Source organism: Nuphar pumila, unplaced genomic scaffold (assembly GCF_984573655.1).
Source record: "Nuphar pumila unplaced genomic scaffold, dmNupPumi1.hap1.1 HAP1_SCAFFOLD_1604, whole genome shotgun sequence".
In the NCBI taxonomy this organism is placed as follows: domain Eukaryota; kingdom Viridiplantae; phylum Streptophyta; class Magnoliopsida; order Nymphaeales; family Nymphaeaceae; genus Nuphar; species Nuphar pumila.
Window position 1 is genome coordinate 6587 of NW_028323724.1, and position 26086 is coordinate 32672.

General features: G+C 54.7%; 1 protein-coding gene across 1 annotated transcript; it reads left to right on the forward strand.

Annotated features, from left to right (window-relative positions):
- Positions 1 to 22830: 22830 nt before the first annotated feature.
- LOC149809177 (uncharacterized) lies at positions 22831 to 26046 on the forward strand (the record flags this gene model as incomplete). Its single annotated transcript, XM_089994971.1, has 5 exons — positions 22831 to 23044; positions 24281 to 24426; positions 24583 to 24687; positions 24807 to 25083; positions 25900 to 26046. Coding segments are annotated over exons 1-5 (889 nt in total), but the record flags the coding sequence as incomplete, so codon positions are not given.
- Positions 26047 to 26086: the final 40 nt, after the last annotated feature.

The window sequence follows — 26086 nt, forward strand, 5'->3', positions numbered from 1 at the left end:
CATGCTCAGCATCACAGAGCGCAGCAGTTCGGCCTTGGTCCACCACGGTTGCCCTCAGCATTGCACAGGCTCATGCTCAGCATCACAGAGCGCAGCGGTTCGGCCTTGGTCCACCACAGGTTCCATTAGCATTGCGCAACACCTGGCATCTTCATGCTTGCAGGCTCCATGGAGGATCCTGACAACTACCGAGCGCTGGATCATAAAGTCGTGCGGGACTTCTTTGGCAAGAAGATCACATACGAGTCGCTGCAGATAGACACATCAGGCAAGGACTTGGTTACTTTGCGCCGGAAAATCTTTGAGCAGTTGAACATCACTGCACAGAGTGAGGTTGAGACGATATTGAGCTTTTATGATGCCAAAGTCAATTTCATTAAGCTCATTCTGACGGCTGAACCCAACCCCGCCGAGATTGACGTCAACCTGACTCCAGCGATGATCAAGGAGCGTGCCAAGGCCATTGCCGACTGGGGGCTCACGCTGCGCAAGAAGACGACGCGTGACTTTTGCGTGATCGACACGTTTCGCACGAGCAAGCGCAAGGGTGTTCAGAACGAAAGGGAGGTCACCTTGTGGGATGCCATCTACCAAGTCGCTAGTGACAACCTTCGGAAGTACGCGCAACTTGTGGGGCTCATCCGTGTGCACATCGCCGAAGCAGCTGCTGCGAAGGCAAAACCCCCGCTTGACCCGCTACTTGTCTGCGTGGAGCTCAACGACGCCCGCCTGCTAGCTGAGGCTCTGGTTCTGGCAGGGGTCAACAGCAGACAGATCACAGGTGATGCTTTAGACCATCAGTGAGTACAGACACGTCAAGTGCGTGGCATGACAGCATTGAGTCCCAGAGACGTTCAGCGTTGCGTCTGAGAGACATTGCAGCATCGTGTCAAACACTGCATATGTATTGTGCTGACATGCATGTTGTTACAAGCGACAGGGTCGGCAAATCTAGGAAAGGCTACCGAAAGACGAACAAAAGAAAAGAAAAAGGAAGACAAAGCACACAACGACACAAACAAACAACGAAGCAAGTCAGACCTCAACCGGGCCCTCTGCCGGCTCATCACATCCTGGCTGGAAGTTGTGTCCAACACGCACAGCAATGCGTTATTTGTGATGCAGGCAAGGCGCTTCTACCAATGCAGGGAGACTCTAACGGGCATGACGACGACCACTTCCAAGAGGAGGATGTAGAGGCTGGCGGGGCCGGTCAGGTACCGCTACATGCCGCAGGCAGAAAAGAAGGGTAAGGCCAAGCCCAAGCATCACAAGTCGAGGGTGGAGATCCTGGGCGACACCCTCAACGCTGCTGTCATGATTTTGAAGGGCACGAGCAAGAAGGAAGCTGTCCCTGGAATTACGAAGACCGGCGACACCTTCAAACGTGGGAGGATTCACCTCAACATATGCTGGTCTTTGCAGACGTCGACCTCCCGAAAGACGCCGTCGCTGTCGCAGGCATAGTGCGCAAGCAGTCCAAGGACTACAGTCGGACAGCTGCTGCCATCGTCCAAGCTGCGATGCAGACGGTGTATGACAGACTCCCTGATGAGAAGAAAGTCTCCAAGAATGGCCGCAAACTCTACCTCTTCAAGCGCACTGTACTCGATCCAAACCGTGCGTCTGCCCTTCGCCATGTTCCGCGTTTGAATGTTGAATGACCGGGACATTGACTTTCTCAAATGTACAAGCTACATGATGCATGCTTAGCTTGGCGTATAACGATGGCAGTGATGTTTGACCTCGCTGTACTCAACTGTGGGGGACGACAACCGTATATGCGAAAATAACCCCCCGCCAGAATGACATTGGCCATCACCCCACCCCGCCATTCCAGGTATCCCAGCTTGCATAAGATTTTCATCCTAGTACATACACAAGGTCAAAACCGTTATGCATGGCCAAGACAGCCCAAAGACTCAGGACCCCCCCCCCAAAGCCTGACAATCCGGGAGGGGAGGGGGTGGGCCGCAGCTTTGCTGCAAGGAAGCGAAGTCACTTGCACGCAAAGTGCAACGTTGTGCACATACGCAGGCGAAGTGGTCACCGGTTTGGCTCAATGTATGCTGAATGGATGCATAATGTTGCCAAATGGCTGTGGAAAGGATGCTGAACACATTCGCTGTGCAGCCCCACTGGACGTCAAAACCATCGAGACAATCCACAGGGCGGTGACGGTCATGGCGCTGATGCCCCACAGGGATACCATCAACGCTACGCTGTCTGCCCACCCGGACATCGTCAAGGCCATCCTGCGGGCCGAGGCGGGCGAACGCGAGCAACGCATCCTCCAGGCGTGTGATGAGCTGAATCACAACGTCCCACACGACCTCCGCAGCACCATGCAGCTCAAGGACATCCCGCAGGACGCTGAGCCTGAGGAGCAGCGGGTGGCATTCGACAAGGCCGCCTTCACCATCGGCGTGGTCCTCTGTCTGCTGCTATACGACAGCACCAGCTCTGCACAAGACGTTCGCCAGCGCAGCGTCGCGGGCCTGATCGCCTTCAGGCAGATGTTTCTCACTCTGCTGTGCTTGAGGCTCATGATCCTGGCTTGTTGCAGAGGGGGGGGACCGTTGCATGCTGAGAGACAACCAAGCGAGTCGGTCCAGAAGGACTACGGCGAGTACGGCTTTGCCACAGGCGTCTCGAAGAAATCCGCAGCCGTTCTCCCCGACACCCTCTCTGCAGCCGACGAGCGAAGGTCATGGAACATCGTTCCGGCCAAAAACATGCTCTGCGACGTTGACATGATGGCCTGGTGCCTGGAGGAGGGGCTAGGCTCGGCATTCTACATGGCGTCCACAAAAACTACTCAAAAGTTCGTCCATGTCTTCCAAGCCCCGACTCGCATGAATGGGTGCCTGAACATCCTTCACCTGAGCCTGATCATCGTAGCGCTTGACAGCGCGCTGGATACATTGGGGTCTCCTCTTCAGCACAGGCTCATCACCGATGACCATGTATCCAGGGCCGCGGAGGCTTCCTTCACTGTGCTGGGCTTCACCTGGAGCCGTGCGTGCTTCGCGCTGTATTCGATGGGTCGGTCCACTGGGGCGTACTCCGTCGGGGAGGGGGATTTGGGTAAGCGTCTGCCAGAGCTGCCAGTGCTGATGCACCACACGCCGGGCGTCAACGAGGTCGTGTACCGTAAACGCCCATCCAGCACACTGTTGTGGAAGGCGCAGAAAGTCCTCATTGCTGATCAGGTCCAGCCTCTGAAGGTCAGCGAACGGCAGCTCGGCATCACAGTCCTCCCACACCAAGCAGATTCGTTGGCAAACAATCAGAGTGCATCATGGGATGCGTACTGCAAAGAAACTGAATTCTGCATTGAGATGCCCGGTTTAGCAGACTGAAGATCAGTTGAGTAATGTGCGTAGGGGGCATGCCTGCAACCGCAGCTCAAGCCTATGCGCCAGCGCCAGCACCAGAGCCAGCCCCGCTGCCGCATCAACAGCCATGCCCGGTCGGCTGGCAAAGCCATCTCACTGCTACCACGGGACCCTTTGCTGCACTGGCAGATCAGCTGCTCCAGTTGATGCCCTCCATCGCATCAGCCATGGCTCTGCAGCCCACCGCCACAACCCAGCTGCTCCAGATGGTCCCACAACTTGCCTCGGCCATGGCTGGACAGCTCGACCATGGGGGCACCGCCACTGTCGCCGCTCAGCTGTTGCAGGTCATTCCAACTCTCGCGTCCGCCTTGGCGACACAGGAGCCAAACGCAAGCGCCCAGCTGTTCCAGATGCTTCATCCTCTCGCTTCAGCAGTGGCATCCCAGCCCTATGCAGCCGCTCCCCGTGCCCAAGCGCCCCCAGCATCCGTCAACCATTCAGCCCAGGAGTCGATGCAGGAGGACACATGGGATGCTGACGATGATGCACAGGGTGACATGAACATTGCAGATCCGGAGCCCACGCTGCTACCCAAATTGCCTGCAGCACAGGTGCCTGCCGAGAAGTCCGCCAAGAACCCAGTGCAGAAGTCCGCTAAGAAGCCAGTGCAGGAGCCATACAGTGGAAGTGCAGCGAAGCAGCATCAGAAGCGCGGACGCAGCAATTCTCCCGATGCTGCTGTCGGCAGGCGCAGCTCCCGGCCTAAACGCGCACGCGCCGCAGACGACAGGCGGGTGTACTGTCTCAAGGGGAGGGGGACTGGTGTTCTGTGGTTCCTCAAATTCTCTGCACAGGAGCTGGACTCGGACTTGCACACGATTGACGATTCTGAGGAGACGGACGGGTTTGAAGTGCCCGTCAAAGATCCGGTCTCTGGTAACTGGGTCGCTGGGCGGGCCAAGCACGACACATTCGTTGCAGCAAGCACGCCTCTGGTCAGGATCAAGCCCGAGTATCTGCTGGAGGATGGGACGCTCTGCATCCCGGACGAGGCCATGGGCCGTCTGCGTCAGCACTTCTTTGGCAGCTAAGCTTAAGCCGCCTTGTACCCAACTAGGTGGTACTTCGCCTGCATCTCGGGGTTGTGCCCCATCGACCTTGCCGTCTCTGACAACTCACCGTATGTCATCTTGTTGGGCAGGCACTTCTCACTCATGTATGCGTGCCGAATGTCGTTGATGCTGGAGGGCTTGCCCGTGTAGGTCTCACAAACTGTGCGTATGTACGAGCCGTACTGTCCCGGGCTCATGGGGCGTCCGTCAGGGGACACGAACAAGTGCGAGCGTGGATAGTCTTGCATGGATTTTCGTATCGCGCTCGTCAGAGTCGCTGGTAGGACGTCGGTGATCACGCCGAATGACTTTGCCGTCTTGTATTGCTGAAGTATTAGCTTGCCTGCTGCCTTCGGGTTGGTGGGAATCAGCACGTAGTTACCTGAATATTTCCTGGGAGCCGCGTTGCACACCAGCAGCTCCCCGAGATCCAGCCTCTGGGGGGTATGTCTGTCATCATGCGTAACAAGAAGTAGGCCTGGCTATGTTCCTGGGTTTTGATCTTGCTCTTGAGATCAAAACCCTTCTTGCTTCTTGGCCGCTGCCTCCATGCTGGCGATGCTGGTCATTCGCTTGCGCTGAGCCTTGGTCATGACGTTGTTGTTGCGCTGCGTCCGCTCGATGCCCTTGGCGCACCAAGCGCCATGCGTTGTAAGCGTCCGCGTGCTGCTTTGCAAACTCTTTGTTGTGAGCAAATATTGATAAGGCCGCAGTTGAGTAGCTCTTCCGCGTTGAAGGGCTCGTGTAGTGATGCTTGCTGACCCCCTTGCTTGAGCCTGCGACGTCCAGCAATGCTTGCTCCAGAGGCTTGCCTGTCATCTTCACCAGCCGTGCCATGCGACCATGATACGAGTCCAGGGTGGTGTCATTTACAGCGGTGGCTAAGTCGGTTGACACAGTCAAAGCCTGGATCAATGGATCTTGTAGCAACTCTTGAGAACGCTTGGGACGAACCATGCTTTTAGTAAAGTATGGGGGTTCTTTACACGAATTCCCTTGCCATTGCCTGCAGCAACATGCATGGATGTGAATCGGACAGCACCAATTGGGCGATCTCATTGATCCTGGCCGGACTCTCGAGAGGCAGGGCTCCCACTGGGGACGGACCCCGCATCGCAGTCAGCATGGCACTCACCATACGATTCTCCTTGATGTCTGACACACGCAGGCACATGTCGCGCCTGCGAAGCACGTACCGTTCGGCGTCGCTTTCGGCGTCGTTTTCGGTGTCGCTTTCGGCGTCGCTATGTACTTCACTCTCTGCATCACCTTCGTCGCCCTCTGCCTCACTGTCCGCATCGCTCTGTGCATCATCATTCGCGGCATTCGCTTTGAACGGTTCGTGCTTGGCGGTTGTTTCGGCGCGCTGCTGGAGGATGCGGTGTATGTTGTTCGCCTCCAGGCTGTCGGCCTAGCACTGCCGAAATCCGTCCGGGAAGAAAGCCTTGTGATCCGTGCAAACCTTGTTCATGGCTGTCAGCACCTTCTTGTAAGGCGAAGGCTTCTTCCATTCGGGCGGAAAGGCCATCATCCAGTCGTCCGGGCAGAGCTTGATGAACTCTAGGTACTCCTGCAGTGTCGGCAACTCCTGTCCGCAGCCATGGTAAGCGTCCTTGAAGTATTTCGCATTCTCCCCAGTCAGTGAGGCGAGCACAGAGGGGATGGTAGGGGATGCAGCAGCCATTGGTCAGTCTGGTTCTCACAGATGAATGGGGCACGTTACATCACTTTCGGGGAGACTAATCGCTGCTTGGCGGATGACCTTGGTCTACTTCGCACCCCCCAGCCGGCATTGAAATGGCCATAAAATTAGAAAGCACCACATAGTCCGATGTCGCCCTAGCAGAGAAAATACAACCCCCTCGCTCCCCGCCAATCCGGGGGTGGGGGCAGCCTACCCGCTTGAAATTCTCCCCAACCAGGGCATACCAGCCTGCATAAAATTTTCATCCTACTTTATACACAAGGTCAATTCCGTTATGCATGGCCAGGACAGCCCACAATGAGTAGTGACCCCCCCAAAAGCGGCCTGACAATCCGGGTGGGGAGGGGGAGAGATTGGGGTGCTACGGCGGGCCAGGGGGGCGGGAGCTATGCTTCCTTGCAGCTTCGCTGCGATAGCACCTCCCCATCAACACTCATACAGCAACTGGGGATATGTGGGTTTGTAGCGATCATCAAGCTCGCGCAGCTTGTCGCAGCAAATGACGAGCCCGCGATAGTTGTCACGGTTCTTGTTGGTGTCGCGTCTCTTCACCTCAAGCCCACACGCCTTGGACACAAAGCTACTCAACGACGTTCTCCCACCCGTCAGAGTGAAGGTGTCCCGCACGTAAGCTTGCTCTTCAAACTTCAGGCGAGCAACAAAGCTTGCGATGGCACCGTCAACAGCATCCTCAGGTAACGCTATCCATCGACATCAGCCTCACATAGTCCTCCTCCGGAAGCAGGTCGCAGAGCAGCCCTTGGCACACAAGCACCCGCATGTAGTGATCCACGACAGTTCTTGTACAGTTTCATGTTCGAATCTGTTGTACGGAAGATGGAGGCCACAGCTCTGCTGAAATGGTACTTGTTCCCGTCCAAGCTCCTGGTTGCAAACATGTGAAACTGTTTGGCCTGCACGTACAGCTCGTGCGACTTCCTGGGTACCACCAGCTGCTCGTAGAAATCCCTGTCGGCATGTGCCACTCCCCAGAGTTTGACCTGAAACACATACATATCCCGGGATGCCTTCTCAACATCACTCAGATCCTGGCGCTTCCTGAGCTCTTGGTAATCCTCCTCAGTCAGCATGCTCAAGGCCTCGTAGGGCGGGGGCTTCTTCGCCTGATTTTGCAGGCAATCCTCCAACAGTTCCAAGTCCTCCAGAGCCCCCTTTTCGGGAGAGTCTTCAAACGTGACGCGGATGCCGTAGTCTGTGGCGAGGGTCGCTGTCAGCAGCTTGCTATAAAACATTGTAGACCTGCTCTTCATGGCGAGGATGCCCTTGATGATCTGGTAGCTCAAGCGATCGGGATCGTAGCGGACCTCGTTGTGCTTGAAGGTAGTGACGGCGGAGAAGCGCAGACTCGGGCTTGCATACACGCCCGACACCAGGGACGCATCCTTGCTGAGCAGCTCGTCCAGCTCCCCGTCCAGGTGGGGCCGTCCGGACACGATGCGATCTTGCACGTACAAGTACCTGCGGCCATCCTTCTGGCTAAGCTTGCGCACTCGAAAGAGCTGCTGGAGTGCGATGTCCACGGTGGGAGTGGATTCTGAGTTGACCAAGTATCCCACAAGGGCATCAAAGTGGTCCTCTTCAAATGAAACACCTGCAGTGATAGAAGGGCTGTACACCAGGAGGTCGTACTTCACCCACAGCTTCCCGACGTTCTCCAAGGTGCTCTCGCCACTGTTGCCGCTGTTGTATACCAACACCGAAGGGCCCTGCTCCCCCAGGGTCTTCTGCACAAACGCCTCCAACGCACCTGTGAAGGACTTGGTGGAACTGCAGACGACTACCCGCTTCCCGTCACGCAGCAACTCACATACCTTTCGGGCCGCATCCAGTGTGAGAGAGCTTTCGCTGATCTTTGCCTTCCCGTTGCCGTATTTGATGCGCGCGATGGCCTGACGATTGGTTGGGCGGATAGAGGCATTCCAGATCCAGTATGGCTTCACCGAGCGGGCGTTGCAGAAGTAGTCCACAATTCCACAGCTCAAACTCCCCTTGCGGCACGGCGGATTCGGACTGCGCGACGCAACGGCGCTTGTCGCAGACGCGGCGCTGGTCGCGGGGGCCTCCAAAGCGCAAGCGGTTATGAAGGAAGGCCCGGATGCATGCAAGCCTTTCTCGAGCGTGACAAGGCCAAGGTTATTGACCGCTTGGCAACGTGTCTTCGATGACGCATCTGAGGCATGCAAATTGGACCAGAGCGCGTGTGACCTGCCAACCGAGTTTATTGAGGCGGAGCTGCCCGGGGTTCAGAAGTCCGTGTCACGCCTCGTTGGCGATCGCTTGGGCGCAGCCTTCCTCGACGCCTGTGATACTACCACCGCGGAGGGTCGGCGCGCGGCGGCGCGTATCCGCAGCGCGTCCTGTGGACCTGCATCGGCATGGCTGACTGCGCTGCCCACCGCACCCACTTTACGCCTTAGCAATGGAGAATTCTTTGCAGCGGGGCGTCACCTGCTCGGTCTGGGGGTGACAACGGTGGTGGATGTTCCGCCTTGTCACTGCACCTCCGGCGACTCCACGACGCCAGACCACGCTCTCTCGTGCAACCGCAATGCGGGTGAGGCATCGATGCGCCATAACTACTGGGTTTCGGCTTGGCGCCATGCCATCCACCGTGCGGGCTGCGCGTCTAGCGTGGAACCGCAATACAGCAGCCTTGCAGCTGCGAGGGCGCAGGGGGCTGCTGGTCTTCGTCGCAGGGATATTGACTGTCTGGCCTGACGTCCGCGTCATGGACTGCGTTATTACGCACCCGGTGGCCCCGTCGTTTGTTCGCGATGCCGCGGAGTTTGCCGGATCCGCGGCAGCAAAGGCGGAGCTGCGGAAGCAACGAGCCTTTGAGGAGTTTGGGGAGGGCTCCGCTTATGACTTCATCCCACTCGCCGTGGAGTTGTTTGGCCGCATGGGCTCCGCCGCCTCGCGTTTCCTTTCGGAGCTTGGCGACTTGGCGGCAGGGGGGGGGAACCGGGTGTCCAAGGCCGCCTTTGTACGTGGCGTCCGCCGGGAGCTCAGCTGTGCTTTGTGCAAGGGCAACGCGCGCATGTACTACAAGTCCCTCTCTCGTGTCGCCGTGACCGTCAGCTCGGACTTCCATGCGGGGTCTGATGCACCGCAGGAAGATCCCGGCGTGGCTTAGGTTGCTAGTTTTCTTGTGTGTTTTGTCTTTGTTTGTGTCATTGTTTTCAGTGTTAGTTTCTGTGTGTTTTCCTGTTTGCCAGCCCTGTCGCTTGTAAGAAGTCCACAATGTGCTTCATGAATGTCATGTCCATGCACGCATCCAAGAAGTACGTGTGGCTCCCGGCTTGGCTCAGCAGCAGCTCCAGGAGGGTAGAGTTCTCCGTGCTCTTCTGCATCACATCGGAGTCGAAATGCAGGAACACGCTCACTGCCTCGTCGATGATTGTGAAGTTGAAGTTGCGGGTCTTCACCCGCCACAGGGACTCCAAGCACACGATGATTTTGTTGCACGTGATGTCCCCCGTCACCTCCTGGTATGACATGAAGTAGGGAAAGCTTGCCAGCCAGCGCCCTGCTGAAGGTCACGATGAGCACCTTCATTTCCTGCGTGCAGTGCTCGTTGAGCAGCCTGAACAGCTTTGGTCTTGCCAAGGCCCATGCCGCCGCGCACACAGACGATTGGACGCACCGGGAGCGCCGTCACGTCGACCGGGTTCTCGATGGAGCCGTATACCTCGTCCCAGTTGATGTTGTCCTCTTGCGAGTGCATGGTGTTGCAGTACACCTCGTCGTGTACGCGGGTCATCAGCGGTGTGCAGCGGGGAACGTACACATCATCGTAGCCTATGCAGTCGGGGCTGTAGCAGCACACCTTCAGCTTGTTGGTGTATCAGCATTCCTGCAGGTACAAGCCGGACCCGTACGATTTCGGCTCATGCGCACACCCAGCGATCGGGCACACCGGCAGTGTTGAGCTGTCGAGCACATACAACGTGCATGCGTCGCGTGGCTGCACCTTGCGAACGAAGATAGGGTTGCAGCCAAGCAGAGACACCAGCTCGGGGATGGCGTTCAGCTTGGCTGTCGCTTCGGTAGCGCTCAGCTCCTCGCCAGCAACATAAGTTGCGGTCTGCGGCAGCTGGCTTTGCCAGGTCTGCTTTCGTGGTTGCGGCTGGATGCTGCACAACGCCTGTATGGAAGAGATGGTGTGCGTTGGAGGGGTGGTGTGATGATGATGTTATCTTTTTACAACACTACCGCATCCACATGGACATTGGCAACTCCAAGAACTACTTGGGAATCAGAGTTATCATTACCATCACCTGAGGCAAGCGTACCTGGACCAGCCTGACTTACCATACCCTGACCTGACATGTCTTCATCCTCTTCGTCCTGTACCCTGTGTAGTTTTCATAAATGCCAACGAAATGGGCGCCGGGATCGTCAGAGGACCCAGCCATTGGAACAAACTCCATGTTCGGCCCCCATTTCTTCATGCCCAGCATGCGGTAGCTTCGGGTCTGGCTGTACACGCGGAGGTCAATAACGTTCCACAGCTTCTGGTCAGGTTGGATCAACGCTGGGTATGTTGCCTCGTTCGCCCGAAGCCAGTCATTCATCTTGATGCAGAGCGCCTTGTGCAGCACGACGCTCTCCACCATGATGGCGGGGATCACAACATGGATGGAGGTCTTGTTCGTCAGCGTGTTGGTCGACTGGCACGCCTGAGCATTCACTCCATATTGTACCTTGTACTCAATGGAGAGCTTGGGCAGGAACGCCTCCAGCGCGCTCGTGAACTGAGACAGCAGCTCGTCATTGCTGTACTCTAAATCGGTGCGGTCGAGGTCAAAAAACAGCGGGCAGCGCTTGCTGGCGTGAATTAACACCTCGTACAAAGAGCACCCAGAGAGGGTAGTAGCATACGCATTAGCGGATGCAGCGTCGGGAAACGTGGTGTAAATTTTCGTCTGGTTGGACGACGTATCGCGGGACATCACGAAAACAGATGCAGGGTCGATCTCGGCCAGGCGCACAAACTCCCTGGCTTGCATAATTTCGGTGGACATCACTCTTGCTACACTCTGCCAAGAAAATAATAGGCCGGGGCTATGCACCTCAATTCTATGCAGAATGGGGAGACTCTTTACATCACTTGCAGCGACCCCCCCATCCCCAAGAAATGCATAAAGTTTTTAGGCTAGTTTATACAAAAGTCCAAAAATCTTATGCATGACCAGGACAGACCAAAATCAAGCTTTTTCAGAAAACCCCCAGCGGCCTGACAATCCGGGGAGGGGTGGGGTAGCGAGATAACCGTCAATCGTTCTCACGAAAGTTGCAATCGATATGCACCTGTTCGCCATCCGTGCACAGGATATGCGTCGCCACATGAACACGATGCACCTCAAAGCAATGGTCGCAGCAACCCAACAGCTTGGGCCAGTCCATGTACATGTCACGCTTAGAGGACAGTCGCCCTCCTCCAAGAACAGCGCATGGTCATGCTTTATTAGAGTGTTTGTGAGCTGTCGTTTGTTTCATCCGCTCGGTCAAGGCGTCGCCTACGACTCGTGCATCCCTCAGTCGAGACGTTCAGACAGTTGGGGCTGGAGGCGTCCTGTTTTTTGTTGAATCTGGGTGACATTGCAGCTGCTAGTGGCAGAGTTTCAAAGGCTGCCTTTGTTCGCCCGGTTCGGCAGGAGTTGACTTGCACGCTATGCTAGATGTATTGCCGGTCCATGTTCTGTTCCGCACAGAATGTCGGCCGGCAGCTCATGCCTGGGTGTGAGGTTCTGGAGGATGTGGCTGGTGAGTTATAGTATGTCTGGTCAGCTCGTCGTTCCCTGCATATTTCTTCATGCGGTCTGTGTGCTTAGTCGCTTCCTTTCTCTTGCGTAGTCTTGTTCTTGTGCCTTGAGTGCCGTTTAGGCTGCTTCGTTTTGGTGTGTGTTTGCCTCTTTGTGGGCAGCTCTCTTGCTGCTTTGCATTCCCTCGGGCCCTTTGTTGCAACACCCTCATGGCCTTTGACGAGCTTGATTCGGTAACTTTGTAAGGACCTTGCCATCACTTGCCATGAATGTGTATGGGACGAGGCAGCGCTGTGCTTTGCAAATGGAGGATGCTGCGGCAAGAAGCGCTGCAAGTTCTCCCTTGCCACTGCTCACCACACTGCTTTGCTATGTGTCACCCTCCATGGAAAAGGGCATCAGACTGGGAAATCTGAGGACACCATGTTGCCATAAGCGTATGACCACTAATTGACTATTAGAGGACTCTACGAGGGAGATACTGTCGGCGATGGTCAGGCTTGGACATGCTGGTCAGTGACTACGCAAATGCTAGCACGATTGACCTACCTTTTGCAGAACACCTCAACATGTTCACACGTACTGTCTGATTGGTCGTGCGTGAGCTTTGATATCACAACATGTTAATGAGCATTGATCAAACTTGGCGGCGATTCTCGCTGAGATGCCTCCTCTCGACCTTTCCGCGTTGCTCAACGTGCATGATACCACATTGTGCCTTTGCCGGTTAGCTAGCCCGCTGCTCAGACCCTTGGGCAAGGTCGTCCCGGTTATTGTTGCACCACCTTGTGACACTTTACATTTGCATCGCCTCCGCTACTTATGTTTTATCCCTGAGTGTGGCCTTTGGCAAAAGGGCTGGTGGCTGCATTTGCATTTGCTACTATCATGCATGCGGCAAGCTGCAGTGCCCCCGGCGCAAGACAGTCACCATGATATTTGGCACCTTTGATGCTCAATGACAACATGATAGCTGCAACAGACAAAACCATGGCAGTTCTCAACGTTGACATCCCTGCCATCCAAGAACCGCATGAGTGAGAAGTTTACGCCCCCAACAAGATTATGGCAGCCCCCCAGCATGAGCACATGCTTGCTGCAAGCCATCAATTTTTCCACGTGCTCAGGCTCGCACACACAGTCTGCCTTGCTCGGTGGTTCTCCCGAGCTCTAAATTTAGGATGATGTCACCAGGGTCGACATATATATGCACAGGCAAGCCGCTAGAGCACCTGGCAGTGAAGTCATCCAAGCAGCGTGCAATCTGCAACATCTCGCACACAAACCACGGCCGGTTCCTGCCATACCCATGCACGACTTTCACCACCTCATACTCTTTTCGCAGCCTGCTCAATGCATGCTTGGCATGCATTGAGATGGGACGTCGAACTCGTTTTCTCTGCTGTTTTCATCACAACACCGAATCCCCGCTTGGTTCATCAGGCGGATATTGTGCGCCGGTGCCAGGTTCAATGCCGCGGAATCTTTATTGAGTGTGAGCAGCAGTTGACAAGCCATGGCTGACACTCGTGATCAGTTGCACTACGTACCGTGAGAATGCTCAAATTCCATCCAAGGGCCGATCCCGCTGGGCTGCTGCGACCATTGCTTCGATGCGCAACGTGTTGATGCGGCGACGCATATTCTGTGCACGGATGGCGAGCTCAGATCGATTGCAACTTTCGTGAGAACTGTCGACGATGTTTCGTTTCCCCCACCCCTCCCCGGATTGTCAGGCCGGTGGGGGGTTTCTGAAAAAGCTTGATTTTGGTCTGTCCTGGTCATGCATTTTTGGACTTTTGTAAAAACTAGCCTAAAAATTCTATGCATTTCTTGGGGGTGGGGGGGTCGCTGCAAGTGATGTAAAGAGTCTCCCCATTCTGCATAGAATTGAGGTGCATAGCCCCGGCCTATTATTTTCTTGGCAGAGTGTAGCAAGAGTGATGTCCACCGAAATTATGCAAGCCAGGGAGTTTGTGCGCCTGGCCGAGATCGACCCTGCATCTGTTTTCGTGATGTCCCGCGATACGTCGTCCAACCAGAGAAAATTTACACCACGTTTCCCGACGCTGCATCCGCTAATGCGTATGCTACTACCCTCTCTGGGTGCTCTTTGTACGAGGTGTTAATTCACGCCAGCAAGCGCTGCCCGCTGTTTTTTGACCTCGACCGCACCGATTTATAGTACAGCAACGACGAGCTGCTGTCTCAGTTCACGAGCGCGCTGGAGGCGTTCCTGCCCAAGCTCTCCATTGAGTACAAGGTACAATATGGAGTGAATGCTCAGGCGTGCCAGTCGACCAACACGCTGACGAACAAGACCTCCATCCATGTTGTGATCCCCGCCATCATGGTGGAGAGCGTCGTGCTGCACAAGGCGCTCTGCATCAAGATGAATGACTGGCTTCGGGCGAACGAGGCAACATACCCAGCGTTGATCCAACCTGAACAGAAGCTGTGGAACGTTATTGACCTCCGCGTGTACAGCCAGACCCGAAGCCACCGCATGCTGGGCATGAAGAAATGGGGGCCGAACATGGAGTTTGTTCCAATGGCTGGGTCCTCTGACGATCCCGGCTCCCATTTCGTTGGCATTTATGAAGGCTACACCACCCCTCCAACGCACACCATCTCTTCCATACAGACGTTGTGCAGCATCCGGCCGCAACCACGAAAGCAGACCTGGCAAAGCCAGCTGCCGCAGACCGCAACTTATGTTGCTGGCGAGGAGCTGAGCGCTACCGAAGCGACAGCCAAGCTGAACGCCATCCCCGAGCTGGTGTCTCTGCTTGGCTGCAACCCTATCTTCGTTCGCAAGGTGCAGCCACGCGACGCATGCACGTTGCATGTGCTCGACAGCTCAACACTGCCGGTGTGCCCGATCGCTGGGTGTGCGCATGAGCCGAACTCGTACGGGTCCGGCTTGTACCTGCAGGAATGCTGATACACCAACAAGCTGAAGGTGTGCTGCTACAGCCCCGACTGCATAGGCTACGATGATGTGTACGGTCCCCGCTGCACACCGCTGATGACCCGCGTACACGACGAGGTGTACTGCAACACCATGCACTCGCAAGAGGACAACATCAACTGGGACGAGGTATACGGCTCCATCGAGAACCGGTCGACGTGACGGCGCTCCCGGTGTGTCCAATCGTCTGTGTGCGCGGCGGCATGGGCCTTGGCAAGACCAAAGCTGTTCAGAGGCTGCTCAACGAGCACTGCACGCAGGATATGAAGGTTCTCACTGTGACCTTCAGCTGGGCGCTGGCTGGCAAGATGAAGCGCGACTTCCCCTACTTCCTGTCATACCAGGAGGTGACAGGGAACATCACATGCAACAAGATCATCGTGTGCCTGGACTCCCTGTGGCGCGTGAAGACCCGCAACTTCAACTTCATAATCATCGACGAAGCAGTGAGCGTGTTCCTGCATTTCGACTTGGATGTGATGCAGAAGAGCACGGAGAACTCTATCCTCCTTGAGCTGCTGCTGAGCCAAGCCGGGAGCCACACGTACTTCTTGGATGCGTGCATGGATATGACTTTTATGTAGCACGTCGTGGACTACTTCTGCAACGCCCGTTCTGTGCAGCCATACTGGATCTGGAATGCCTCGATCCGCCCAACCAATCGTCATGCCATCGTGCGCATCAAGTACGGCAACGGGAAGGCGAAGATCAGCGAAAACTCTCTCACACTGGGTGCCGCCCGAAAGGTATGCGAGTTGCTGCGTGACGGGAAGCGGGTAGTCGTCTGCAGTTCCACCAAGTCCTTCACAGGTGCGTTGGAGGCGTGTGTGCAGAAGACCCTGGGGGAGCAGGCTCCTTCGGTGTTGGTATACGACAGCGGCAACAGTGGCGAGAGCACCTTGGAGAACGTCGGGAAGCTGTGGGGGAAGTACGACCTCCTGGTGTACAGCCCTTCTATCACTGCAGGTGTTTTATTTGAAGAGGACCACTTTGATGCCCTTGTGGGATACTTGGTCAACTCAGAATCCACTCCCACTGTGGACATCGCACTCCAGCAGCTCTTTCGAGTGCGCAAGCTTAGCCAGAAGGATGGCCGCATGTACTTGTACGTGCAAGATCGCATCGTGTCCGGACGGCCCCACCTGGACGGGGAGCTGGACGAGCTGCTCAGCAAGGATGCGTCCCTGGTGTCGGGCGTGTATGCAAGCCCGAGTCTGCGCTTCTCCGCCGTCACTACCTTCAAGCGCAACGAGGTCCGCTACGATCCCGATCGCTTGAGCTACCAGATCATCAAGGGCATCCTCGGTATGAAGAGCAGGTCTGCAATGTTTTATAGCAAGCTGCTGACAGCGACCCTCGCCACAGACTACGGCATCCGCGTCACGTTTGAAGACTCTCCCGAAAAGGGGGCTCTGGAGGACTTGGAACTGTTGGAGGATTGCCTGCAAAATCAGGCGAAGAAGCCCCCGCCCTACGAGGCCTTGAGCATGCTGACTGAGGAGGATTACCAAGAGCTCAGGAAGCGCCAGGATCTGAGTGATGTTGAGAAGGCATCCCGGGATATGTATGTGTTTCAGGTCAAACTCTGGGGAGTGGCACATGCCGACAGGGATTTCTACGAGCAGCTGGTGGTACCCAGGAAGTCGCACGAGCTGTACGTGCAGGCCAAACAGTTTCACATGTTTGCAACCAGGAGCTTGGACGGGAACAAGTACCATTTCAGCAGAGCTGTGGCCTCCATCTTCCGTACAACAGATTCGAACATGAAACTGTACAAGAACTGTCGTGGATCACTACATGCGGGTGCTTGTGTGCCAAGGGCTGCTCTGCGACCTGCTTCCGGAGGAGGACTATGTGAGGCTGATGTCGATGGATAGCGTTACCGTACCTGAGGATGCTGTTGACGGTGCCATCGCAAGCTTTGTTGCTCGCCTGAAGTTTGAAGAGCAAGCTTACGTGCGGGACACCTTCACTCTGACGGGTGGGAGAACGTCGTTGAGTAGCTTTGTGTCCAAGGCGTGTGGGCTTGAGGTGAAGAGACGCGACACCAACAAGAACCGTGACAACTATCGCGGGCTCGTCATTTGCTGCGACAAGCTGCGCGAGCTTGATGATCGCTACAAACCCACATATCCCCAGTTGCTGTATGAGTGTTGATGGGGAGGTGCTATCGCAGCGAAGCTGCAAGGAAGCATAGCTCCCGCCCCCCTGGCCCGCCGTAGCACCCCAATCTCTCCCCCTCCCCACCCGGATTGTCAGGCCGCTTTTGGGGGGGTCACTACTCATTGTAGGCTGTCCTGGCCATGCATAACGGAATTGACCTTGTGTATAAAGTAGGATGAAAATTTTATGCAGGCTGGTATGCCCTGGTTGGGGAGAATTTCAAGCGGGTAGGCTGCCCCCACCCCCGGATTGGCGGGGAGCGAGGGGGTTGTATTTTCTCTGCTAGGGCGACATCGGACTATGTGGTGCTTTCTAATTTTATGGCCATTTCAATGCCGGCTGGGGGGTGCGAAGTAGACCAAGGTCATCCGCCAAGCAGCGATTAGTCTCCCCGAAAGTGATGTAACGTGCCCCATTCATCTGTGAGAACCAGACTGACCAATGGCTGCTGCATCCCCTACCATCCCCTCTGTGCTCGCCTCACTGACTGGGGAGAATGCGAAATACTTCAAGGACGCTTACCATGGCTGCGGACAGGAGTTGCCGACACTGCAGGAGTACCTAGAGTTCATCAAGCTCTGCCCGGACGACTGGATGATGGCCTTTCCGCCCGAATGGAAGAAGCCTTCGCCTTACAAGAAGGTGCTGACAGCCATGAACAAGGTTTGCACGGATCACAAGGCTTTCTTCCCGGACGGATTTCGGCAGTGCTAGGCCGACAGCCTGGAGGCGAACAACATACACCGCATCCTCCAGCAGCGCGCCGAAACAACCGCCAAGCACGAACCGTTCAAAGCGAATGCCGCGAATGATGATGCACAGAGCGATGCGGACAGTGAGGCAGAGGGCGACGAAGGTGATGCAGAGAGTGAAGTACATAGCGACGCCGAAAGCGACACCGAAAACGACGCCGAAAGCGACGCCGAACGGTACGTGCTTCGCAGGCGCGACATGTGCCTGCGTGTGTCAGACATCAAGGAGAATCGTGTGGTGAGTGCCATGCTGACTGCGATGCGGGGTCCGTCCCCAGTGGGAGCCCTGCCTCTCGAGAGTCCGGCCAGGATCAATGAGATCGCCCAATTGGTGCTGTCCGATTCACATCCATGCATGTTGCTGCAGGCAATGGCAAGGGAATTCGTGTAAAGAACCCCCATACTTTACTAAAAGCATGGTTCGTCCCAAGCGTTCTCAAGAGTTGCTACAAGATCCATTGATCCAGGCTTTGACTGTGTCAACCGACTTAGCCACCGCTGTAAATGACACCACCCTGGACTCGTATCATGGTCGCATGGCACGGCTGGTGAAGATGACAGGCAAGCCTCTGGAGCAAGCATTGCTGGACGTCGCAGGCTCAAGCAAGGGGGTCAGCAAGCATCACTACACAAGCCCTTCAACGCGGAAGAGCTACTCAACTGCGGCCTTATCAATATTTGCTCACAACAAAGAGTTTGCAGAGCAGCACGCGGACGCGTACAACGCATTGCGCTTGGTGCACCAAGGGCAGTCAGGCATCGAGCGGACGCAGCGCAACAACAACGTCATGACCAAGGCTCAGCGCAAGCGAATGACCAGCATCGCCAGCATGGAGGCAGCGGCCAAGAAGCTCAAGAGCAAGATCAAAACCCAGGAACATAGCCAGGCCTACTTCTTGTTACGCATGATGACAGACATACCCCCCAGAGGCTGGATCTCGGGGAGCTGCTGGTGTGCAACGCGGCTCCCAGGAAATATTCAGGTAACTACGTGCTGATCCCCACCAACCCGAAGGCAGTAGGCAAGCTAATACTTCAGCAATACAAGACGGCAAAGTCATTCGGCGTGATCACCGACGTCCTACCAGCGACTCTGACGAGCGCGATACGAAAATCCATGCAAGACTATCCACGCTCGCACTTGTTCGTGTCCCCTGACGGACGCCCCATGAGCCCGGGACAGTACGGCTCGTACATACGCACAGTTTGTGAGACCTACACGGGCAAGCCCTCCAGCATCAACGACATCCGGCACGCATACATCAGTGAGAAGTGCCTGCCCAACAAGATGACATACGGTGAGTTGTCAGAGACGGCAAGGTCGATGGGGGCACAACCCCGAGACGCAGGCGAAGTACCACCTGGTTGGGTACAAGGCGGCTAAGCTTAGCTGCCAAAGAAGTGCTGACGCAGACGGCTCATGGCCTCGTCCGGGATGCAGAGCGTCCCATCCTCCAGCAGATACTCGGGCTTGATCCTGACCAGAGGCGTGCTTGCTGCAACGAATGTGTCGTGCTTGGCCCGCCCAGCGACCCAGTTCCCAGAGACCGGATCTTTGACGGGCACCTCAAACCCGTCCGTCTCCTCAGAATCGTCAATCGTGTGCAAGTCCGAGTCCAGCTCCTGTGCAGAAAATTTGAGGAACCACAGAGCACCAGTCCCCCTCCCCTTGAGACAGTACACCCGCCTGTCGTCTGCAACGCGTGCGCGTTTAGGCCGGGAGCTGCGCCTGCCGACAGCAGCATCGGGAGAGTTGCTGCGTCCGCGCTTCTGATGCTGCTTCGCTGCACTTCCACTGTGTGGCTCCTGCACTGGCTTCTTGGCACGCTTCTGCACAGGCATCTTAGCGGGTTCCTGCACTGGCTTCTTAGTGGTCTTCTGCACTGGCTTCTTAGTGGTCTTCTGCACTGGCTTCTTAGCGGGCTTCTGCACTGGGTTCTTGGCGGGCTTCTCGGCAGGCACCTGTGCTGCAGGCAATGTGGGTAGCAGCGTGGGCTCCGGATCTGCAATGTTCATGTCACCCTGTGCATCATCGCCAGCATCCCATGTGTCCTCCTGCATCGACTCCTGGGCTGAATGGTTGACGGATGCTGGGGGCACTTAGGCACGGGGAGCGGCTGCATAGGGCTGGGATGCCACTGCTGAAGCGAGAGGATGAAGCATCTGGAAGAGCTGGGCGCTTGCGTTTGGCTCCTGTGTCGCCAAGGCGGACGCGAGAGTTGGAATGACCTGCAACAGCTGAGCGGCGACAGTGGCGGTGCCCCCATGTTCGAGCTGTCCAGCCATGGCCGAGGCAAGTTGTGGGACCATCTGGAGCAGCTGGGTTGTGGCGTTGGGCTGCAGAGCCATGGCTGATGCGATGGAGGGCATCAACTGGAGCAGCTGATCTGCCAGTGCAGCAGAATTGCCCCTACATAAGCCGATGCTGAGTTCCCATAGCGCATTGGTGACAAATCCATCCTTGATAACATCACCCCCAGCACTCGCTGTTATCGCCAGGGTATTGCGATACATCATCATCATCATCATCTTTTTTAGCCCCTATATAGCGGTACAGTCTTGATGGTTGATACAAACCAGTATGGTAGCATGCAATGTAACAAGTGCTGGTGTTGCAGGCGTCGATCAGCCGCCAATCTCGTTCCCCGTTCTCCATCAACCTATACACCGTTCCCACCGCAACCCCCGATGCTGCAGCCTCTGGAGCGGGGGTCTTTGCAAGCTTTTCTCCGTTGTCTCGGCTTCTCACCATCGCTTGCGTTAACAATAAGGCTGAATTTGTCGGCGACCCTGGGGACACTTGGGACACTGAACGAAGGTGCGTTCATGTTTGGAGTCTACGAAGCTTCGATTGCTTCAAGGTCTCAGCTCTCGCAGTACAGCTTACTTTACGTTGTTTTTGTTGGAAATGACACATGCACCGTGACAGTTCTATTGCCGATAGTAGCGACGAGCAGAACAGTTCGTCGTTACAGTATAAGTTGGAGCTGCCAGGCTAGGCACTCAACTTATATACCAGTTCATTCATCCACATTCATGTGGACAGAGTGCTTCGCCATCCCAATAGTTTGCAATCCACTGAGAAAACCATGCATCTACTATGGCGATTCTACGATCAAGAGATCCTATCAAGCCATATCATTCAATAACACTTGATAGGCCAAAGTCCTAATTGACACACTGACACGTATCAGGAACATACAAACGGTATTTCCTAACAATTTGAATGTTTGTTTAGACTTTGGCATGTGATCTCGCCTATGTGCCTTTGCCTATGTGTGCCTGTGAGCTCGTCATTCAACGCCTTGGCTCAGTTGTGCTTGGTGCATGGTTTCCCGTCTATACAACAGCACATTTGACTGTTTGCACATGGATCACCGGCGTGCAGGGTCTTGGGTGATGCAACAGACTCGGGGCTTCTTCGGTTCTGTGATAAGCTTACTGACGTTGACAACATTCGGAGCGGGTTTGCGCCGGTGTTTACGATCCCCTTCAATTCAAAGAACAAGTGGGCGTTCACCATGACGGTGCTACCTGGGAACGAGAGCCATTATCTTGCATTCCTCAAGGGCGCCCCGGAGTACGTCATCGCACTGTGCTCCAGACACTATCACAAAGGCCAGTTGAGACCTTGTGCTGGTGATGATGAATCTTCACATCACTTCGCATGTGCTGTCTTTGTTGCATTTTTACTATTTCCTGCCATTATCTATGTGATGTAATGATGTATCTTTATACATCACTACCGCATTCGCATTTACATTGACTACTGGGAATCGGTCCTACCGTTGCGGTGCTTATTGAGTAGAATGTTACAAATGGACTTGTGTGGTGTTGATGCATATGCTGTGATACAATGCTACCTGGATAGACATGGGTGGTGATGATGCATTTTTCAAGCATACAACACTACCGCATTTACGTGGACACTGGCATGTGTGGAAATTTCAACTTGCCCGTTGCCAGTACCGCCTTCCTTTGGTTGGCCTTTTCACAGCAATCTTGAAACATCGACAGCTCTCTCAAATTGAGAGTGACAAGTTAAGCAGAAGCATGCCATATCACAAAGACGCTGCTCAAACCTGTGTTGAGCGTGAACAGGTGTAGGTTGGTTGACAGGCCTTGCAGCTATCAAATACAGAGTTATAGATGATGATGAACATTTTTACAGCATTACCGCATCTACATGGGCATTGGCATCTCCAAGGGATGCGCGGGAATCAGTGCCACGAGGGTTGATAAAAAAGGAAAATGGGAAATTTGGACAACGCCGAATGTTGGCAGGCATAATCTACGGCGAAATGTGCTTAAAGAGCAAGTTCTCTAACCGTCAGTGTCCTGGGCACACCGGAAAACTGCTTGCGCCGAACCAAGGTTGATAGAGAAAGTGGCAGACCTGGCACAAGGAGAGTTGAGATTGCAGATGTGCTGCATCCAGCTGGCAACGTTTTGTTGTTCCCAAAGCTTCGCCAAATTGGGTTCTGACCCCCCTGTTTGTGAAAACAAAGCGTGAATTTTCGGGCGTGTGGACCCCAGTGCTTTGTCAGATTGGGTTCCGGGCGTCTTTTTTGTGCGAGGCTACGTGAATTTTCATCCGGTCCCGCGAATCACACAGTCTGGAGAAGCGCTGGTTTACCAGGCTGGTCTGGAGCGGCTGACGAGCTCCTCTCTAAGCCAATCAGCTGAACGGATGCACGTGAAAGTTGGGGTATTGAGTGACAATATAGGGAGGTGGGTCTCAGGCATGCGGCTTCGTGTGTGTGATGTGTACATATACATCATTCATGACGTAAATGTATACATCACTGCCGCATCCAAATGGTCATTCAAAATGCCAAGTACTACTCTGGAATAGCCTTTCCTAGATTTGCCGGCCCTGTCGCTTGTAATACTACTCTGGAATTTCTGGCGTGTGAGGCATCATATCTACCGTGTGAGAGCTACCCGTGAGCAAAGGATTCAAGGCAGATATGCATGAAGCGTACGACTCATTTGGCACCATGGCAGAACGATTTATCGGTCATGCGTTCCGTTTGTTGCCGCGTGACGCAGTCCCCGTCATGCCTGAATCACAAGATGATGCAAAGGAGCAGGGCTTGCTTGCCGACTTCACGTTCTGCGGTCTCCTCTCTCTCATGGACCCTCCTCGAACTGCCGTGCCCGATGCGGTGGTGCAGTGCCGCAGGGCGGGGGTGGCGGTGTCGATGGTGACAGGTAAACAAGCCAAGTCTTTCATTTTTCGGTGAATATCACGACATCCATGCCACCAATGCTGCCGGAAATTCAGCGATAGCTTGCGACGGTAGCATAAATCAAAAATATATTGAAGACCGCAGCCCAAACAAGGCGGCGTTGATGACGGTGGCAGAATACCTAGCGCGATGAAACAGAAGCCATGAAAGTCAGCGCGCATGATGTTGTTCTGAGCAGCTGCTCTTGGCATGCTGCGATTCGAGGTGATGTGTGGAGCATATTGAGTATACGAGCATGGACTCTGCGCTGGAGTTCAGCCGTTTGGCCCCTTAATCCATCCTGGATTTGGCTGCACACACATGCTGAGTCATGTACGGAGAAGTCCGTCTAGGCGAGATTGCTCGGGTGCTCACCATATAGCAGGGTCCACATATAGTTTATTGTTTGGCCCCTTTGTCAATCCCGGATTTAGCTTATGGGATTTCTGCGATCATCGCAACCTTCCGTCATGCAACTTATACGCTGATGCCCAACCCGTCGCAGCTTGATGATCGGCACTTGCCGCCATTGCTCGGCACAAGAGCCGAACACTTGCTCCTGGAGTTATATGGCCACTCTCTGCTTCCCACGATATCATAAAGTACGCTGAGCATCCACCTATGGTCAAGTTGTTGAACTGCCATCGTCGAATTGCGGGGTCAGGTGTTCGGCTCTTGGTTCGGCGCAAGTGGGTTTCAGCTGTCACCCAATACATGATTGAATGGGATGTAGCACTGACTGTTCTCACTAAGCGTAGTTAAAAATGAAAATGAACATTTGAACGCCGAGGAATGTTGGCAGGCGTAATCTACGGCGGAATTTGCTTCTAGAGCAACTTCTCCAACGCTTCTCTAATTAGTTTCCTGGGCATGCCCCTGCGCACATTGTATCATTTGCATGAACATGCAACGTCGCATCTAGTCCTGATCTCAACAGTCCTTTATGGTGATCAGTCTGTGGTGCTGTTGCAACCCGAATAAGGTAAAATTAACTATGTCAGCTCACGGAAGCTCAGTGCAAACGACTGGCAAAATACAATGCAGATTGCCATTCGTTCACTCGTGATGGCATCACTGCCGCATCACATGCCTGCCAGTCCGCACAAATGCGTATATTCGTTTCTCTGTGCGCAATTCGTATATTTATTTCTTTGTTTCTGTTCATTGTTCATGTTTCTGCTCCCGCAATTTATAACTCGTACGCTGCGCGTGCCAACAGGGGATCATCCGCTCACGGCCGAGGCGATTGCAAGGCGCTGCAACATTGTGACACTGCCGACTCGCCGCGAGGTGGCTGCGGAGTACGGCGTCGAGGAGGAAGCCGTTCCCTTGGACGACCCGAACGTGAGGCACTTGTGGTCACCGGTGCCATGCTGACCAACCTACACGACGACGCCGAGTGGGACTTGGTACGATATTGATGTCTTCACTGGCTACAAACATATATATTTTATAATAATGAAAAACATATATATTCTTCTTTGTAGTGCATCCTCTGCAGGTATAAGTATGTTTGTGTAGAGGTTGCAGTGCTTTGATTGGGTTGCGGCCACAATTCCTGCCCAGAGTGTTCATGCATTGCCAGGCAACTGGCCCCGAAAGATCACAGGATCTGCCGAACACTGGGTGGGTAGCGCACTTGCCAGGCTGCATGCAACAGTCATAGAGTGCTATGACGCAGTGGCATGGATCCCGATGGATGCATTTCGCTTTGTTGTTGGGTTGGCATGTGTTTCGACATGCAGCACAAGCACAATAACACAGCGTGGCTGCAGGTGATGGAGAAAGAGGAAATTGTGTTTGCTCGAACAACGCCGCAGCAGAAGCTCGAGATCGTGAAGCACTTTGAGCGGAGAAAGGAGGTGGTGGCGGGGACGGGGGACGGAGTAAACGATGCCCCAGCGCTGCGGAAGGCCGCGATTGGGGTTGCCATGGGTAGTGGCTCGCAAGTGGCTTGCGTCTCTGCGGACGTCGTGCTCCTGGACGACCACTTTGCGGCGCTGATGCTCGCGATCCGAGAGGGTCGCACGATGATAACCTCAAGAAGACGATCGCGTACACCGTCACGCACACTCAGCCTGAGCTGTGGTCCATCGTGATCAATCTGGCACTGGGTACGCCGATGCTATGCTCGCGTTTGCGATAAGCAAACACCGTACCGCAGGCAACAATTGGCCAGTTGCCACGCGTAGCGTGGCGACATGTTCTCGATCGCTTTTGATTTTGTTTTCTTTTCTATTTTTGTATCGGAAATTACACGGATATAAGAAATGCAATTTTGTGTATGCAAGCTCCTTGGAAGCCGCGTTGCGTCTTCTGGCTACTCATAGTCTGGACTAGATTAGTCTGATGTGAATCAATCGGCAATCATGGCGTGTGATTGTGTGGGTGGTGTGGGCGATCGTGATTTGGACCATGCACCCGCATCCATATGTAGGTTGACATCTCGACTGCATCGATGAACTGCGCAAGATCTCCTTTGTGTTTGCGTTGTGGCGTTTTGTTGTCGGTCTCGCCCTTGCTGACCAGGGACGATGAAGAGGCAAAGTTTCCAGTATCGGCGATGGAACGTTGCAGTGCTTCGCCAGAATGGGGTTCAAACCCCTTTTCTGCCCCAAATAGTCATGTTTTCTCAGGGGAAACAGTCCAACAAAGCAAACTGTCAGGTGACGCGCTGGAACATTGAGCGCCATTTTCTTGATCAGGAGGAGACGATGCAACGTTCGGGATCCGCCAAGTGAATGTGCTTGCAGGGTTTCGCCGGGCAGAGTATTTAATGAGTCCAGACGCCTGACATCAATGACAATTGTCACTCATGTATTCATGTATTTGCTACAGGCCTGAAGGCCACGGAAGCCGATGTGATGTTGATGCCGCCGCGAGACACACACACCACCAGCTTGGTGGAGTTCCCTCTTCTATTCTACGCGTACGGCGTCGTCGGCATGGTTGAGGCAGCCTGCTGTTTGGAGCGTACATATGGGCGTTTGCACTCAATTATGTCCCCGCTTCCGAGATCTTTTTT